This window comes from Pseudopipra pipra, chromosome 9, assembly GCF_036250125.1.
Source record: "Pseudopipra pipra isolate bDixPip1 chromosome 9, bDixPip1.hap1, whole genome shotgun sequence".
NCBI lineage: Eukaryota > Metazoa > Chordata > Aves > Passeriformes > Pipridae > Pseudopipra > Pseudopipra pipra.
The window spans coordinates 16,755,441-16,774,581 of NC_087557.1; the positions used below are offsets into that span (position 1 = coordinate 16,755,441).

General features: G+C 38.0%; 1 protein-coding gene across 5 annotated transcripts in view; it reads left to right on the forward strand.

Moving 5' to 3' along the window:
- The window catches only part of COL24A1 (collagen type XXIV alpha 1 chain), a 123,940-nt gene that overhangs the window by 76,889 nt on the left and 27,910 nt on the right, over positions 1-19,141 (forward strand). For all 5 annotated transcript variants that reach the window (XM_064664817.1, XM_064664818.1, XM_064664815.1 and 2 more), the window contains 15 exons: positions 619-672; positions 2,438-2,491; positions 3,985-4,038; positions 4,777-4,830; positions 9,617-9,670; positions 9,973-10,017; positions 10,134-10,178; positions 11,449-11,502; positions 14,298-14,351; positions 15,311-15,364; positions 15,580-15,633; positions 15,910-15,963; positions 16,535-16,642; positions 18,405-18,458; positions 18,913-19,020. In XM_064664817.1, coding sequence (XP_064520887.1) covers positions 619-672; positions 2,438-2,491; positions 3,985-4,038; positions 4,777-4,830; positions 9,617-9,670; positions 9,973-10,017; positions 10,134-10,178; positions 11,449-11,502; positions 14,298-14,351; positions 15,311-15,364; positions 15,580-15,633; positions 15,910-15,963; positions 16,535-16,642; positions 18,405-18,458; positions 18,913-19,020 — 900 coding nt within the window. The remainder of the gene's footprint in view (positions 1-618; positions 673-2,437; positions 2,492-3,984; positions 4,039-4,776; positions 4,831-9,616; positions 9,671-9,972; positions 10,018-10,133; positions 10,179-11,448; positions 11,503-14,297; positions 14,352-15,310; positions 15,365-15,579; positions 15,634-15,909; positions 15,964-16,534; positions 16,643-18,404; positions 18,459-18,912; positions 19,021-19,141) is intronic.

Sequence of the window (19,141 nt, forward strand, 5' to 3'; positions counted from 1 at the left end):
ATAAGCTTTTTAAAAGTACTTCCTCTCATGCTTCCCATATGGTGGTACTTGTTCTATCCAGTGGAAATTTGTGGGAGAGCCTCAGGAGAGAGTTATTTCATTTTGAATGACTGAAAGGCTCTGACCATCTGACTTCAAAGGCGTTTGGGGCTACAACCCTTGAAGGGAAAATTCTGACAATACCTGAGCTAATATAGTTTTTGTTTTGACTGGATTTTACTTTGTTCCACTGTATTTATTCCCCCTAAAATTTGTGATCAGCTTGAAGCACTAGCAGAGTGATTACCACCTTTAGTTGTATGTTTGTAAAGCTTCTAGCAGTGCAAGACTGAGCTCAGGGGCAAATCTTAGGTGGAAAGCGTAGTATTGTGATTAAGTTGATGTAATTTCTTTTCTAGCAGTAGCCATGTTAGTGTGTCTGGGTGCAGGGATCCTTCTGCTTGGATTGTAACCCAGGACAACTTGTGCAGCCCTCACTTTCCCATAGGTGCCCTTACACAGATAGAATGAGGGTCCTCTGGGATGAAGAAATGTGCCATGCTCTGTTGCTGGAGAGCTGTCAGCCATGAACCAGTATAGTACATTGTGCTAATAACAGTATGCTTTCTTTTTGTGCAGGGATCAGCTGGCTTACCTGGAGAAGCTGGGCCATCTGGAAGCCTTGGTGAAAAGGTAGAATAATGTGTCTGACTTCTCAGCAGCAAAAATCAGCTTTGAAAACCATTTTAGTGATAAAATACTGGCGAGAGGTCATTTAGTGACCACTGTTAGTGCTAATATTCCTGTAGCTATTTCAGTGCACAGGGGTGTAATAAACGGTAATCCAAATGCCGTTATTTGAGGTATGTATCTCATAACTGTGATTTTACTTCCCAGTTAATTTAGACCTGATAGATTTGGTATTTAGATTTGATATATTATGTCAGCTGCTTTACTATTCACTGCTATTGATTCAGAGAAACTGGCATAAATCATACTTGTTTTATACAGTAGTCGCTGGTTTTGCACTGCTACATAATGAAGACAAAAGTAGAAAGGTAAAACTCGACTATGCATTAAATGAGTAAAAAAGATAAGATTGTTAGTTTTGTCTGCTGTGCAATAACAGTTGTGTTTATGAAAGCAAAGTTTGGCAGACTTAATGTGACTAGAACAGTATAAATAGCTTAAGCATATTTAACATGGTTTTATTTAGGTGGAGTATTTTAAAACTGAAAAACAGGAAACTATTACTGGACTGCATGTCAGTTTCAATTATCATAAAAACATAATTGTTTGTCAGAATGATCCAGCGCCATTTGTATTTCTTTCCTGCAGGCTGAATTATTTCACCTAGACTGGTGTCTGCTATTTAGATATTTTATTGAGAAAGTCTTAATATAATATTAGAATTTTCATGAAAATCTGATTATAATTTATATAATCTGCAAAAGGAAACAAATCAGTGGAAAGCACTGCTTGTTAAAACTAAAATTTAGACAAGTCTCATATGGTTTTAATCATAATATCATCCTTCCATGTCAAAGGATTCTTGTTCTTTAAAATTACACTTTTACACAGCAAACATTACCTTGTGATACTACTGCTAGTTTAGCTAGGAGGGAAAAGGCAGCAAAAGACTAATTAATTTGTCATCAGCAAATGGAAGGAAGCTTTTTCATGGTGCAAGAATTGTTGCCACTGCTATGCTATTTCTGTAGAATTTATTGTCTTTCTCTTTCATGGATTAAATAGTACAAGGTAAACATGCTATGTGGATTTAAAAGACACATTTCCAGCATAATTACAGTATGCAACGTAAAATATAGTGTTATTGCTGTGTCATGTGTACTATATGCAATAAAAGTGTACTCTTTTGAGAATAATCTACAGCTAAGTCTGATATTTAGGCTGGATGTCACATGATTAAAAGATGAAAAAGTATGTAAGACAAGAAAGAGACCCTTCCTGTCTCTCCTACTCGAATTACTTTTGCAGCTGCTGAGGGGCTGGCTTTGCTTTTAGATCTGTGCTTTCCTAACACATTCTGAACAAAGGAGGGAGACAGGAACAAAATTTTCGTTTTTCTATGATGTCCTGAATTTTATAGATTAAGGGACATAACTAATATGATGTACCCAACAGAGAGAAAAGAATCTGCTAGCAGCTGTTCAAAGAGACTGATGTAGTACCAAATCTCTTCTTCAGTCTTCTAGGGAAAGGGAAGACAGAGAAACTCAGTTTTGTAATCTTTTCAAAATATGGATGGGCTTGTAGGAGGAAGCAGTGCAGAAATTTAAAAAAAAGTTAAAAAAGGTCTCTGCACTGTTTATGAAGGGCAGTCCCTGAACCAACAGTGTTATGTACTGCCAGGTATACTCAGTGGATATGGAACAAGTCAAGGAAAGAGCATTCGTTGTTATTTTTTTCTTCTTTTTTGTTCCTTATTTTATTAAAGGGAGAGCGAGGCAGTCCAGGACCAGTAGGCCCTCCTGGAGAAAAAGGTGTCATGGTAAGTTACAAGTAATGTAGAATCCATAATTATATTACTTATAAAAATACTTTACTCTTCAAAACAGTAATAAATTCTCACCATTCTGACAGTGCAAGCCTTATGGGAAAGAGTAGTATTTATGATGCACAGTTGTTACAAAGTTCCATTTAACAGCTTTATTCCCTCTATGGCAGTGATATTGCAAAGTGATCTGCTCAGTGAAACTGCATTTTATTATGTAAGCAGCCTTACATAATAAATTAAAAGGAGGGAAAGTAAAATAGCAATCTCCTGTGTAAACTGGGGTAACCCAGGTTATTCTAGTAGATAGACTAGTAACTAGCATCACCTCTAATTCTACTGCCCAGTACCCTTAACAGCTCTGGGTGCCACTCTTGTGGCAACAACAGCACTCGTCCTAAATCAATGTGCAGCACTTCATGCAGCATTGCCCACCCCAGAGGCCACTGACATGTTAGTGTGTTGGGGTACAGAAGTGAAAGAGTGTACACATGTGCCCATTGTCACATCCATGTTGAAGTTCTCAACAAAAAGCTCTTAGGGCTTGGGTTTGTGTTTGCTTGCAAGCACCGTGAGGGCTCCAGAATGTATAGAGACCACTTAAAGATTTCACTGCAAGGAGGTGCCAGGGAGTTTATATGCAATGTGCTGCATCCTGTGCCAACTGACACTGATGAGGGATGAAGTCTCAGTGGCCTGACACAGAAACAGCAGATGTGGGCGTGAACATGGTGCAGTGGGGGAGATTCTTGTCATGGAAATGGATATTATTACTGAATAATTGCAATAATTACTCTTTGGGTGTCCACTGGCAAGGAGGGGATCAAGTACCATCAGGCTGTGGACCAACTTAATGATCCATGCAGAGCCAATGATTTTTTAAGCATTCTGTGCTTCATTAAATCTCTCTAATCTAGATTTACCTTCAACTAGCTGCTTTCAATCCAAAAAAATTTTATTAGGGAGATTAATAAATGAGGATTTATTATAATAGTATCCAGTCTAATAGGCTGCTTTTTTTCAACCATTACAAATGCTTATTGACATATGTAAATCCACTTAAGTCACAGCAGTGAGAACCTTTTGCAGTAGTAAGTCGTCATAGTCCTCAGACAAGGGTTGTTCTTGGCATTTGGTCTTGGCCAGTTCCACCCATGACAGGATGTGTCCACTTTCTGTTCCCACTGTCACGGCCTTCATGAGAGGATTTTGAAATTCATTTAGAACTCAGCATCTTTTGTTTCAGTACATCCCTGCCAGCTAGTGCTTGTGTGTGGGAAAACTTCTTAGGTTGCTTTAATGATTATTGGGATATATCCAAATAAGTATCTAGTTTTTAAACAAAATTTTGGGAATAAATTTTGCAAGATTAAATATGTTATTAACTTAGCTCCAGTTTTTCAGGTAAATAACTGGATTTATTATTTTTGTTATAATAACAATTTTGATAAAAGTATTCTGTCTTTTTTCTATGTCTATTTTAATTCTAGGGCTATCCAGGACCCCCAGGAGGCCCTGGACCTGTGGGGCCAGAGGGATTACCTGTAGGTATAGAGTGGTGCTTTGGTTTGACATAAAATGTACCTTTTTCAGATTGTCCTTTTGCTCTGCTGAAGTTAAGAAAGGTTTCTACTTTGTACTGCTGTCTATAAAACCATCATGAACATTTACCCATCCAGACACAAAGTCTGTTCACCTACTCTTTATCAAGATGATTCATGAGAGTCAGGAAAAGTGATTATGTCATTTACTCATCCATTTAAAAATCACTCAGTTGAGACAAGTAGGGGAATAGAATTTTTAAGGATGGTTAATGATTGCATAACATTATTTTAATTCATTGATGCCTAGTATAATTTAAAGATATTCATTATGTGTTTGGTTTCCTTGTTAATCAAAATAATTATATTCAAATTTTCTGTGTATAATTGTTATAATTTGTCTACCATGAGTCTTCAGTACAGATAAAAACTGAACCTTTTAATTTTCATGGTTTTCTACATAACGTTGCTGAAATACAAGTATCCCTCAGAAATCTTAGGATATAAACAAAAGTAATTTATCCAACAGTGACATCACAATTTTTAGTCAGAACACAGTTACATAGAGTCTCTTATTTGGATTTTTCTAGATAAGTTGTACTGACACAATTAATTGAACTGTGAGTGAAAGTGATTGATTTGTATTCATTGCATTGATTGTTGCTCAAGGTGCATGAACCTTGTAATTTTCAGAAATCTGTGTTTAGAAGACAATGAGTAATAAGTTTGTTTGATATGTAGGGATCTCCAGGGGCACGAGGACCATCAGGGCCACAGGGACCTAAGGGAAGAAGGGTAAGCAATATTGTTCTTCCGTGTTACTTAGAGCAGAGAGTAGTGTGTTGCAAATATTAATCTGATATACAAACCATGTACAGTTGCTTCCTTTGAAGGTCATGGTTTATGCCTTTTGCCTCTATCCAGCGTGACTGAGAATGTTTTATGAAAGAGTGTCTCAGAACAGACCCAGATCTTCAGGCTCTGAGAATAGGCTCCCACTGAAGCCACTGAGAATTTTGTCTGCTCTCAAGGTCAAAATATCAGACTCAAAGTGGAATTTCACATAAGGAAAATATCTGAGGTGCCTTGAAACCTGGGGCTTTTCATCACTGGATTCAGAAAGAGAAATGTCAGAACTCTGAGCTCTGTGTGGCAGGACTTGGAAAAATGCATACCACAGTCACATACAGAAGTTAAATGGAAGCATATGGAAATTCCCCTTCTTTGTGTACAGAAACTAGAACGTATCCCGTCTTCACAGCTGCAGTCTGTGGGAAGTCTAAGAAGCACTGACCCTCTACTTCTGCACTGTCACAGAGTAGAATTCCTTCACTTCATAAATTCTGGCCCTTTCAGCAATGTGTTTGCATCCAAGATTACCCAGCAGCCTTACTTCTGTCTGAGAGTATCCAGCTGTTCACTCTCTAGTACACTTAGGAGTTCTGGCCAGCTGACGGCAGGCTGTCTAGGAGTCTATGGAGTATCTCTCTCTCAAGGGATTTGAGGGAATATGCCACTGAGCATAGTACTAGCACAGAGCTTCCTTAGCTCATACTTGACATTTGATGCACTTAGCTGGAATTGTGTCAAAGATTGGGTCCTTTTGTGATGCACACTTTATTTTTTAATGTTAATCTCATGAAAACACAGAGGGAGGACACCATTTTATAGATATTTCAGTGGCAGAATGACACTCTGGGGGTGGGAATATCTATGTAAGAGAAGGAATTTCTCTCCGTGACCAGAAGGGAGAAATACATTAGTCAGGAAGACTGGCAGTGTAAGCAGCCATGAAGCCATTGTTACAAGAACAACAAAAAGCATACTTGATAATATGTGAGCTAAACCACAATGTTAGAGATTAGTTCTGCTTTTAATTCATACTATAATCTCAGACTAATACAACTATAAGTTTGAGAGTAAGAGATCCTGTATCATTAGGTTCATTTCATGAGTGAGACCTAAGTAAAATTCCCAAAATATGCTAAAATTCTTAGCAGTTACTATTCTTCAAGTTGATGTTTGGTGTTTCAAAGATCAAAAGCAGTAATTTTTCTGCTCTTACTTTCCTGGAATTCAGCTCATGAAATTTAGTTTTGAAAACACAGATAAATGACTTAGTGAATGGCCATAAATCTGGGGTCAGGCAGCAGCAACTTATGTCTCTAGCAACTGGTAGGGTTGTCTATGCTGGCATGAAAAACCTTGATTACCTAAAGACATCAGTGCTTAATTTTAATGAGAGATATCTTTTCTATATCTCAGAGCAGGGAATACGGAACGTAGAAAGCTGTGTGCATTTCAGGGTTATGTGAAACAAGTGTCCAGTGTGCTTCGTGGTATATCAATAGCCGAATGAGTTTATCTACATTGTTCAAAGGAAGTGAGACTAAATTGATGCCATTTTCTAATATTCTCTATGTCAACCACCGAAAAAGAGAAGTGCCTACATAGTGTGTTTATGTTATTTTCACTCTTCTAGTATCTAGGAGACAAGATGAGAAAGAATAAAAAGAATTAATTGGTGCTTTTTTGCCTTCTTAGATAAATTTTTCTCAGTTAATCATCCTAAAGTTTTCCATGTAAAATATTCCATTTTAAAAACAAAGCTGAACCCATACCAAAATAGAAATAGCAATCGTTTGGCAGCCTTACTCCCCAGCCCTGTTGCAACCTAATTTAAATAACAGCAGGCAAATCAAGTGTATCTCTCATTCTGTACTACCTATAGTAAGAAATTATACAATCCAACTAATCTGTGCCGATAAGGAGTCACACCATACTATTTATAGGAACGTTACAGTGTGCTTTTGTTGGGATTTTAAATTGCCTTTCCCTTGGATTCCTGCCCTTTATTCTGTGGCTGGCTAAAGGCAGGCATGGCCCAGAGAATCATGCTGGTTTCTTCTACTTTATTTTCAATTCAAAGTTATATAGTAGAAGGTTGATGTTTTAAATGGTAGACCTTTTCACTTAATTATTAGTGATCAGATCAGTTGCTATGGGCTGTCAATGTGCACTCCTTTGAAATGGAGATCTATGTGACTAGCAGAAAAGTTTTGGTGTGTTGTGTGTAACATGGACTGAGAATCTGTGCAGTCTCCTGACAGGCCCATTTCTCAAGCTCCAAGCTATGACCCTCTTTGTGATTAAAAGGAAGTCACAAGTGTTCAAATAATTCACCTGGTAATTATTAATGACAGAAGATAAAACCTAGAGAGAAAGTTCTTTATTACACAAATCTGTAAAATGAAAACATGTCTGTTTTCCTCCTTTAATATTTCATCTTGAGATTCCATTCCCTGATCAGCCTTATGGAGGATGCCCAAAGTGAAATGACAGGTCGCACATCTAAAAAGTCTGAGAAACACTAAAACTATCCTGCAGCTGCTCAACACTTCTAATTTCCCCCTTCCTATGTTGCCCTAGGTGATTCCTCCACAGCTCTTCCATGATCTTCTCTCCCCTTCTACACTCCCCCAGCTTAATGACTTGTCCTCACTCCACCTCAGTTTTTTCTTGTCCTTTCCCCTCCTGTTTTTGAGACATTTCAGATCAGGGGACAATAGAACTACTTAATCTTCTTGGATTTTCATCACAACCCATTTTGTGTGTGTTATAGGTAGCAGTTACAGAAAAAGTGCAGACACTAATTTGATCAAGATGTTCAATGTTCTTTTAAAATATGCTGTATAGTAATTCAATAATTGGGTTACACAATTACATAATCGTAACATGAGCCCAATCTGAATGTTTTTATAAAGGTCTCCATCACTTTTGAAAACACCATTAGTATTTTGGTTTTGATCTCTAAGCACATTGAAGTCACTAGGTTTTTTCCACGGACTTCAGTATTCTTTGGCTTGGAACCTTTCTCTTTGAGTGCAGTGGAGCAGCTCAGTGTCATCTTCTGTAGCCTCTTTCCTCTAGCCCAAAAAAATGCCTGTAAACGTTCAGTCCTGGCTTATACCAAAACAAGAAAAGACACACTAACCCAAGAGTTGACTCACAAAAGCTGTGTCCCAAACTACAGAGGTATCAAAAGTATTCAGACACCTTTTCCTGCCTCCTCTTTTTCCTTTTCTTATGGTTTGTGTTCCCTCGTGCTGGCCAGAAGTAGCAGTGGTGAAATACTGACAGATGAGTTCTCATGGAGTATTTCTGCTCTTCCAGGGATTGTAGTTATATATCAGCTCACAGGGAAGGCCTATTCTTGAGAGGTTTCTGTTTCAGAAGAAAAGCCTAAATGATTTTGGATACACACTGTTCCTGAGTTACCAGTCAGCCATTTTCACTTTTTCTCCAGAGAGAATTGGATGGGTTCTCATCATATGTTCTGACAGAGGTTTTGATGTGGATCAGTAAATTCAAGTCAGAGAGAACAAAATTCTGGTATGTTTTTTCTCAAAATATTCAGGAGAGATATGGGAGTCACAGATATTTTTGCAGGGAAACTAATCTAAATTAAATCAGACATGCTTCCAACGGTCATTTTGCAAGTCCCTATTGCAACTCTCTGAAAATCAGTCATGATTGCATGCCCTTCACTGTAAACCCTGACCCAAGATGTAAGGTTCTCTGCAACTCAGAAATGCACCATAAAAACATAGTTCATTTTCCTCTAGGCACTGCCATGGTAGCGTACTAGTTCTCTCTGATGCCAACCCATATGTCACCAGGAAAGCTGTTATGTCTCATCCTCCCACTGCATACTGCTGTAAAGAGCTTGGCTCTGTCTTGATACTTATCTAGCTCTTCCTTTGAAGTGGTCATTGGTTTTAAGTTGTTATTAACTGGTTTTAATTTAATGTTACGTGGATAAACAGTCACGGGTTTTTTTTAGAATTATGGAAAAAACCTCCTAAGTCAGCGTGGATAAAATATTCTTTTCCATTTTGCATTTTCCTATTTAAGGATTTTTCATCTGCTTATAAGAAATGGATATAGATTTGCAATCTTAAATAATATTTTCGGAATGTTTTGGCAATAATATTTGCTGTATTGTGCTACAATAATATAACAGGTTATCTTTGTTCATCTATTGGTTATTAAAAAAATCAATTTACCAAAGATATTTTATTCTAACAATAGAGCAGTTCACAATTATAAATTGCTTTTAATCTTGCCTCAAACTGGTTTACTAATGGAAGAACTTTATCTGCTTGTTTTAAAGTCTTACTAGCAAGATGAATTTTTGCATGTACAATTTATAATATGCTAAAAAGCAAGCACTCCATATAAACGGTGCTCATCTAAATTCTTCTAAATATGTGTCTGTTGCATGCACACAAAGTGGATGAAAAAGGGAGCAGAAAATAACAGGCTGCAAGCTGGCTCCAACAGAGACTCTGAACATTCTGCCTACAAACTTTTCAAAAAATCTTTCTTCTTAAATTCATAATTCAGCAAACGAGAAACTTATGTTGTTCTTTGAAGCTTTATTTAACACTTAACATACAAAGAAAATTGGTTTTCATGGTACAAAAATGTTTCCCCTCTCCTAAAGTTTAAGTAGCATCTCCTAGATGATAACCAAAAATAATGCATAATTAGTATTCCAAATCACTTGTTCAATACTCAGGGGCCAAGAGGTCCAGATGGTCCTCCGGGAGAACTGGGAACAGAAGGCATTAAGGTGAGTGCTTGCATTACTCAGTACTGTACAAAACACCGAGGTAGAAACAGATAAAAGAAAACAAACAAACAAAAAAACAACCCAGCATGGCAAAAGCCATAGAGTTCCATTTAATTCAGAGATATGCAAATCCAGAGATTTGCAAATTTCTGCCTCTCCAGGTACTTCCTTATTATGGTGTGAGCCCATCTAAGCCTGAATCTGCACTTTCTGCGGTTACTCAGCATTTAAACTGACAGCAACTGTATGCAGTTTATCTACCAAATGCACATAGAATTCACACGTTGTTGGTTATTTATCAGGGAGAAAGAGGTGATCCAGGAAAGAAAGGAGTTCCTGGGCTCATTGTAAGTATCAGAGCCAATCTTTGTAGTAAGCTTTAACACAGTAACCACTAATTTCTAAGCTGCATTTGGAAATTAGCTGAAGCCAGCATTATGTTTTGATATTTCTCTTTGACCAGGGTAAAGCTGGAAATCCAGGAGAAAGGGGAGATCAGGGTGCACTTGTAAGTATGAAATTAACTAGTACTTCTGCCAAAAACACCCACAAAATCTCATACTTTGTTTGACACTCAGTTATGAGGAAGTTTATCTACTTCAGAGCAGCTGGAAAACTCTGACAGTGCAGTTTGCCTTTATTCATAGAAAGAATCAGGGCCAGAAGTGAGAGCAAGTTTGACATGGTCAGACAATGGTCTTGTCTGCTACAAGACCAGTGTTTTCATGGATGATGATCCACAGAATACAATATGATAGCAAATTGCAGCAGAAGCAATGGCCAGTGTGGTTAATAGTGGGGTCTTAGAAGTTTGTTTGGGCTCTTTTTTTTAGTTTTATTGTAGTTTTAAGGATGACAGTCATTGTGACATAGAAAATTAATTATTTGATAGATTTTAGGTTAGATGTGTGCTGTCAATGTAGGGTTAAATGTACCAACATGTAAAATGTATATCACATGTATAGGAGAAAATTCCTCCTTTTAGGGCTTCTTTCAATGGAAATCTAGTGTGTTCTGTTTGAGGCTTTCTTTTACAAAGCAGGTTACCAGTCAGTCCAAATTGCACTGGATTTTCAGCAAAGAAAGAAGCAGGAAAACAGAAACAAAGCAGTAATAGTGGTGATTTTGTGCTGCGGTTGAGACTCAAAATGTTGGTTGTCACTATACTTCTCTTGCCTTTTCTGGTCAGATTTAGGAGCTTGTTGCCTGTCATCTTTGATATAATGGGTTTTCATTTCCTCTTCATTCATTAGAACTTTTAAATGTATTTATATATAAAGAAATGAACAAAGCAAAACCTCATTAGATTGAAATTATGTAAAATAGTACATTTATTGCAAAGTACAAGATATTGCTCTGGTACTCCTTTAGCTACTCTTTCTAGAAGAGAGACAGAAGTGCTATGAAAAAAGTTGAGCAGAGATAAAAGTGGGCTGTGAACCTTACTGATTGTCTCAAATACAGCTTGTAGGGCAGTTTGTGCACACAAGCAGCACATGGTTCTAAGGGGAATGACAAGGACCTGGTAAATGTTGGGTCAGCTGAGCTCCATGCATATGTAAAAGAAACTGAGGCAGGATTTATCCAGGGCTGCCTCACCTGCCACAGGATCTAGTGATGTCTCAATGCATGTCAACCAGAAAAAAAGGCTGCACATATTTCTTGGATGTTCCTGTGTAAGTTATTGTGTAAGCAGAAATAAAAGGAACTGGCTGTTCACATAATATGAAGCAGCTTGTTTCCAATGATTTTTTTTTTATTTTATTTTAATCTTCCAGGGTTTGCTTGGGCCTCCCGGAACCACAGGAGACAGGGGACCAATGGGAGAGCCAGTAAGTTGATCCTTATGCCTGTTTAAAGTTTTTTCCATGTATTACATGAACTCCCTGGCAATTCAAGATCTCTTTTACCAAGATTCAGTATTGCCAGCTGTGGTTAGGAAGGAATTGTGGGGCAATTGTTCCAAAACTGCAGAGCTAGAGTCTGCCTCCCTTGCTTAGCATAGCTTGCTCGTTAGGAGACCTGTCAGTCATGTTGGGAAGCACTGAAGTAAGGGATGCACGATATAAGAGAGCATGACAGAGTCTGGACCACAGTCTTATGTGGCTTTACACCACAGTGTGGTAGACATCTTTATTATGTATTGTGTAAATGTATGTGCCAATACAGATATTAGTGATATTTTTTTAGGCAAATATTAGAATTGTTATTCAGGAACTCAGGAACCTCGACTATTTGGCAGGTTAAATTTTCTAGAAAAAAGAGACTGCTATAATAAACCTCAGACATTCCTCTGCTGGATGGATTCTTGTTGCTGTGTCAAAGCCATGCTCACTTTGATGTGGCTAATATTGCTACAGAAGATCATGCAGAATCTGCAGCAAATCTATGTAATGTGCTGCAAGATATACCCATGGCAGGAATAGTATTGCAGCACCATCTCTGGGGGTAAATCAGATTATATAAATACAGTGAAAGCATGTGTGCTGCCCTAGTGGGACTTGGGAGAAGGCTGCCATTTTATATTGCAGAAGTCTAACAGAGTTGACAAAACTGTGTGTTTTCATTGCTTCTGGAAAGCAATTTTGCACAATAAATGGTACAGGGTTAATTTAAATCTTGAAAGAGGACTGCCGATATAAATTATATTTATTTTAGTATTTATTATTTTTTTCTAATATTATTTCTACTAAACCCTAGGCTAACATGCTTACAGCAGGTCATTGCACATTTGGGGTATCATTTATTGTATCTTATCTTCATGTTGCAACATCTGAGAGACTTACAATGCAAGGCTTGTATGTCAAATTCTTGCCATTTTCTGGTCTCAAGTCTGAATTTTCTTATCTCTAGAATGACCATCTGCCTTAGCTGAACTAAGTGGTCTGCTCTTGAGCAGCCTATAATTCCGTTGTGCTCATCATCATAGAAACTATATAAATTCAGTGTCGAAAGCAAAAAATTTATCCTGTGAACAGGATACCATTTTTATCAAGTGCTGAAAGAGTACAATGTCTTCACAAAATGGTCTGTGGAGTTAGAAAGAAGTGATAAAATGACAGAAGATGTTGCAAAACAAAACGCGTGGCTCTTTTTTCAGCTGCCTATCCAAGCAGCTTGATTTCATCTTCTGTCATCTGGTCACTACATGAAAGCCAGCTGCTGAGTTTTTCTGGCCCTTTCACGAGTTCCACACAGAGCAGAAAACCCCTAATTGTTGGTGAAGGAGCAGAGAAATGTAAACAGTTAGAACTATTTTTATTAACTGGCTTGATCTAAGTTGCACTCAAACTTTATCTACCTGTCAGACATTTCAGTCAAATCCTTTGCAAATTACCTGATGTTAATGGTTAAAAGGAGTCCCCTATACTGCTACAAATTTTTGGCTTCTGAAAATTTCAGGGGAAAGATAAATTACCAATCCAGCAGCCTTATCTCCATGGTAATGTGAGGAAATACTTGGCTTGTGAATCAAACTTAAGCTTTGTGACACTTGCCTAGTGGAATTCCATGGCGTTGCTGCAAATGAAAATCAATGAACTTACTTTAGGACCAAGGGAGTTCTCAATGACAAGTTAACTGCAGTTTTAGTTGTTCATCCTTAAATGAAGTTACAAGGTCAAATGTATGCATCTACTGAAATTCTGTAAGTCATATGCAATTTACGTTATTGTCACAAGGGAAGAAAATACTCTCATTGTCACTGCCAGGTCATCGGGAGGAGCAAAACTGTATGCATAGTCTGTAAGAGGAAGTGAAACAAACTAGAATAAATATTCCTTTAAAAGGCTTCTATCATTAATACAGGTAGCAGCATCTTTCTCTTGAATGAGAATAATAGATCAACAAAATGTTTTGAATTTAGAATGTATTTAAACACAGATGAGTCCCAAAGTGGTAAATGGATACGAACTTTCCTAAGGTTCAAAGACCAATTACATCCAGAGGGCTGATTTGCCTTGACATACATTCATAGTGGCTATAGAATCAGCTGTAAGCAGGTTACAGGCAACTTCTACCCCCCAGCACAAAAATCCAACTCTGAAAGCCCTGATCCTACATGTGGAGAGAATTCAAACATGCTGCTTTGGGAAACAATCCCCATGTGTTATTGAAGTAAATTTATTACTTACATGTAAGGCTTATAATAAAATGCTCATGGTGTAGTTAGTAATATTACTAAAAAAGCTCAAACCTCAGTGACTGTTCTGTACAAATGCTGCTAAATCCATGGTGAAGCACACAGTAGTTTTTTTCAGTTAATTCCACACCAGACTGTAGGCTTTTCCACAAAGCAAACCAGACAGTCTAACAAACCTTAATTAAACAAAGTCTCCGTTAATCAAGGGAAGAGCTTAGTTCAGATAATAATTTGGCTTTGGTCTAAAAGAAAGGACATCTGTGCTATTATTTGAGATTTGTTATTTCAGTGTGTTACGGTTGGCAGTGAGGTCTTTGGTACTGTATGCCATCATGGGACTGAAATACGCTGCTGGATTCAGGAGGAAAGACAATGAAATACAGTTCTTTATGCCAATTGGAAGAGTTGTGAAGAGACAAATTGAAGACTATACAATGTAATTTAATGGTAATTGAATGATGCCTCCAAAATTTTGTTTAATGCCAGGGTCCAAGAGGACAACCGGGGGATGCTGGCCCTAATGGAGAAATGGGTTTTGAGGTGAGCTTTTAATCATTTATATAGCAATTACAAACATTCAAACAGCTGACTAAGCCTGGACAATATGTTTAGAAATTTATTTTTTGTTGCCTGCAGCTGACTTAAATACCATGAGCTACTGAGAGACTCTTACTTAAAGCTGATCCAAAAAAATTCTAAAATAAATAGCTTTTTCTGTTGAGAACATTGTCTTTGAGCATACATTCATGACATCTTGACATAGAAGGTGAATGTTTTCCTTGCAGTTAACAGTAAAACAACATTAATCATATGCCCTTGCAAATTGTAGATGAAGAAAAGCAGCTGCAGACAGCCTTTTTGCTAACTTCTGCTTCTGTTTTTTGCTTTGTTTTTAATATCTCATTGAAAGAAATGTGACAGAATGTATTAACCACATTTGTAATGAAGTACCTGAGGGATAAGCTCACTTAATACAGAAGGGATTTGGCGTATTCAAAAGAACGTGCTTCCTCAGTCACACAAAATCCAGTCTTCTGATTGACTATTAAAAAAAGGTTTATATGTAAACTTTACAAGAAGCAGTCTGATACCATTAACTCATTAAGGGCTGAAGCCTCCAAAAAGGGCTTTGTTCTCCAAAGGCTGTATCTACTTGGCTCCAAGCCCAAACAGTGATGAAGTTGTCAGTTAGATTTACAAAACACAGATGTTTGCTCAGCCTACCAGTATGATGAAAGGTACAGGCTTAGTGTACTGCTGAGTCTTCAATATGTTCTGACCCACAGTGTATTTCCTGAACTCCTCCTATTCCCTCCTTTCTTTTCTTCTGCTGGGCTCTAAAAAGAACAAAGAACTGTGTTGTCTTGATTTGATTTTTCAGACATACTTCTTTCCCAGTGTCTTATGTCATTCTTCTGCTTCAATTTCGGCTGTACTCTTTAGTTGTTGCAAAATTATTATTAGTGATCATGTGCAATAATAGCTCTTGTACCATACAGGGACCTCCTGGCCCTGAAGGAGAAGCTGGCGTACAGGGGGAACCAGGTGCAAAGGTAAATGCTGAAATTATTCTCTCTTGTGCTGTTTAAATGTTCAAATTTGCTTAAAAGCAAATCAGGGATCTGATTCATTAGCCAAGTAGATAGTGATACAGGAAATGAACCATTAAGAAATATTGTCATGATGACTGACTGCACTGTTTGTAAACCCTGTCATTGTTAGGAGTATTGATCTTTAAAATCTAATGATTTTTCTTATGATATTCCAGGGAGACATTGGACATGCTGGGAAGTCTGGAGAACCAGGCGATCAAGGTTTAAGGGTAAGTGAGGATGCAAATCCTCTTCCAAAACAGGAAAGTATATTACAAATGAAATGCAGGTTGAGCAATCTTGATTTATCAGACAAATTCAATAAGAGGCTATTTTCTGATACCGTTTTTTTTGTATTGTAGCAAGTTAAAAAGTATACTGATTGGGGAAGAGTGACCAAAAAACAGTAATCACATGTAAAACTAGTATGAGTTCTTCCAAGGCAAATACTTCTATGTCAAGAAATTTAGTCAATAACTTTGTTTTCAACTGTTCATTTCTATAAGGGTGAACCAGGACCTCCAGGAGAAGATGGTGTTCAAGGAAAAGATGGCACAAAGGTATATTAAGTTTTTGTAGCAGATGTAAAGAAGTCATATTAGCTTAAGAACCCAAATCTCCTTTTTTATCCTATTTCATCAGGTAAATAGAGCCCAGCTGAATGCACTTTGTTTTAACATAGGATATCCTGTATATTATAGGCCTTTTAGGTAAATATCTACCCTGCAAGGGCTGCAAAGTTGAATAGGTTGACAAAGAAATGCGAGTTGGACGAGTGAGTACAGCTTATTTCTGTAGTGACTAAAATGCTGGAAAGAGTAAACCCAAGGGTGCTCTGCTCTCTGAATTGGATCAGTGCTGTGCCAGGGACTGTGGCAGGTGCCAGGACAGAGGATGTAATAGAGAACAACCTCAGATACTTGGTCACAGATGGGGCACAATGTGGCTGTAGGAGCGTATGAATGAGATAGAAAGGGCTTTACCCTAACTTAGAGCCTGATCTGAATTTGAGAGACATCAGTTGTAGTGTGTTTTGTGCCAAACCTGAAGATTCAGAATTCACTTTTCTCATGAACAAGTAATTCTGTAGCAGCAGCTTGACTATGCTTTGGTTTTTCTGCTTTGTTTTAGGGAGACCCTGGAGACCAGGGACTTGTTGGAGAAGGTGGTGAAAAAGGAGAGATGGGGTTACTAGGAATTGTTGGGCCCCCTGGTGAACCTGGTATAATGGGCATTCCTGTAAGTGTTTTCAGGCTGAAGGGGACTTTGTGGTCATTTGCTTTTTCTAAGCAAATTTAATTTTGCTTGCTTCCTTTATTTTTTAATTTTCTGATTTTCAATGTAATTAGAGATGACAGTCTTGAAATGAGCTTTCTATGTGGTATAGCTTTTCAGGATTGGTAGAGAGAGGAGACAAATGCTTTTCCTATCTTAAATCTGTGATGTCTTAGCAAATACTGATTCCTCATGACTTGTCATCCAGACACACATACTGCACAACCTGGAACCTCTCACTTCAGATCCCTCTTTCATAGTCAACATTATTAGATCACTTGCGTGTTTGTTCTAACATCACTCCTACCAGTTAAGATCCATCTATGAACTTGTATGCAACTTCTTAATGCAAACTAATATTTTGGAGCACAGTTTCCAAAGCAAGTATTGTAGCCTCAAGTCAGACATCAGATTCCCTTACCAAAAATCATCATGTTCTCATTTGCAGTCCTCTGGCTGCTTTCTGTGTAGCTCTTATGTGATGGTGGAGTCTGAGTAAGTTGGAGGGCCAGCTGTTACAGAGCAAGTTTTGTTTCTGATGGAACTATACAACTCTGACTTTCTTTTTTGAGTTGGCAGTTCTGGAGACACTTGCAAGTATGAAAGTTTCATATATTGCAATTATCACAAACAACTCAGCCCTGGCACATCTACACTGTGTGTAATTATACTTGTGTACAATAAACAACATCAGCACTGCTTCTGTGGCTCAGTGAGACAGGCAGGTCTGGAAATTCAGTGTTTGGGAGGATGTGGTTAGTGGGGGATTTTTCACGTTTCTGTTCTGCGTGTTCCAAAGGCAACTGCAGAGCTGCCTTCCTCCCCACTCATCCTCTCTGGCATCTGGGACTGTTCATGTGACAGTTTTGGTTTGACCTCCTTCTAAGAGATGCAGACAGATCATAATATCCTAGTCTAATCATGGAAATCAGTTTCCTATATTCAGTTGTCTGAGTGTTTCATTGGGAGTGAGAGTAATAGTGTATTTTCCTTAAACAGCAGCTTACAAAGCAACAAATAATCTTCACAAATCTGTCTAAACTATGTTTACCCTGGTTTATCACCACAGTGGCCCAAAATATGTCTCCCTTTAAAGCTAAATTACCTCCTGTAACTAACACAGCTTTTGGGTAAATTGAAACCAGTGAGTAGTGGACACATTCAACCCTTTGGGAAAGTCAGTTTTGAAGTGATCTGGAGGGGAGGGGGGCTGTAGCTCCACAGTACCCTTCGTCAGCAGGCAGCACACGCAGTTATGCTGTCACTGAGAGGTGGGCAGTAGTAGGCACCAGCACTTACTGAGTTAGGTCTCTTCTTCCCAGCAATTTGCATCAGGGCCCTGCTCTTCACACTTGACAGACTCAAGGTTTTCTTACTTTTCCTCTGGCTTTGTATTGCATTTCTTTTAAAAATAGTGTTTGTCTTGAAGGAATTTTATTCCTAAAGTAATATTTTCTGTGTGGACAAGATTATTGGGGGTTTTTTTCTCCTCTATTTTTAGTGCTTTTCCACTAGTTTGATAAGTGATCCCTGCTACTTGCCTACTTATTTCTGCTCTAACTTGAAACAGTCCTACTAACTTGCTCACAGCCGCAGTTAACAACATTTTTTCTTCCACTTCCCTGCATTGCAAAAACCTACTTAGTTATCCAGTTTGAAGCACAGTTTAAACGTGTTTCCAGGCCTTTCCCAATCATTTCTTTTTCTTTCTCTAATAAATCTACAGGGCCCTGAAGGAACACCAGGAAATCCAGGTCAGAGGGGCCGTTTAGGAAAAAAGGTAGTATTTTTCATCTTCCCCGGTTCCCTTGCTTTTATCTGAAAGTCAAATTTACATTACTAAATTCCATTGAACCAAAACTATCCCTGTTTTGATGTCATGCTTCAAGCCAATTTTTTTCAAGCCATAGCAATTAGAATTATCATAATTCTGCAATCAGTAACATTCAAAACCTTAGGAAATTTAGATTTGTATCAGAATGTGCCTTTGCGACTCAGAACAGTTTCTTCTTCTATTAAAAGTTGTTAAACTTTGGCCAAAACAAAACAATAGAAAGGCTTTAGCAGAGACTTTTTTTATACTAAAGACTTCTGGGTTCAGACTTTCTAATAACTACAGTAAATGTAATACCTATTAAATAATACTGTTAAGTTACACACTTTGATTAAGCATAAATCACATTTTGAAACTTAGTGTCAATCTCTTGTTATTTTTAATACAATAACACCAACAGGGGGAAAAGGGGCAGCTTGGCCCTCCAGGAGAAATTGGACCTGCTGGGGATTCTGGCCAGCCTGGAGAAATTGGTCCCAAAGGTGCAAGAGGAACTCGAGGTCCCATGGTTGGTACAGAACATGCTTATTTAAGAGCTCACATGTTTCTGTTTTAGCAGAATCATGTCTCTTCATGGAAAGAGGCAAGTCACAGCTGCAGCACATATAAACAGTTTTGAGATAGCTGGA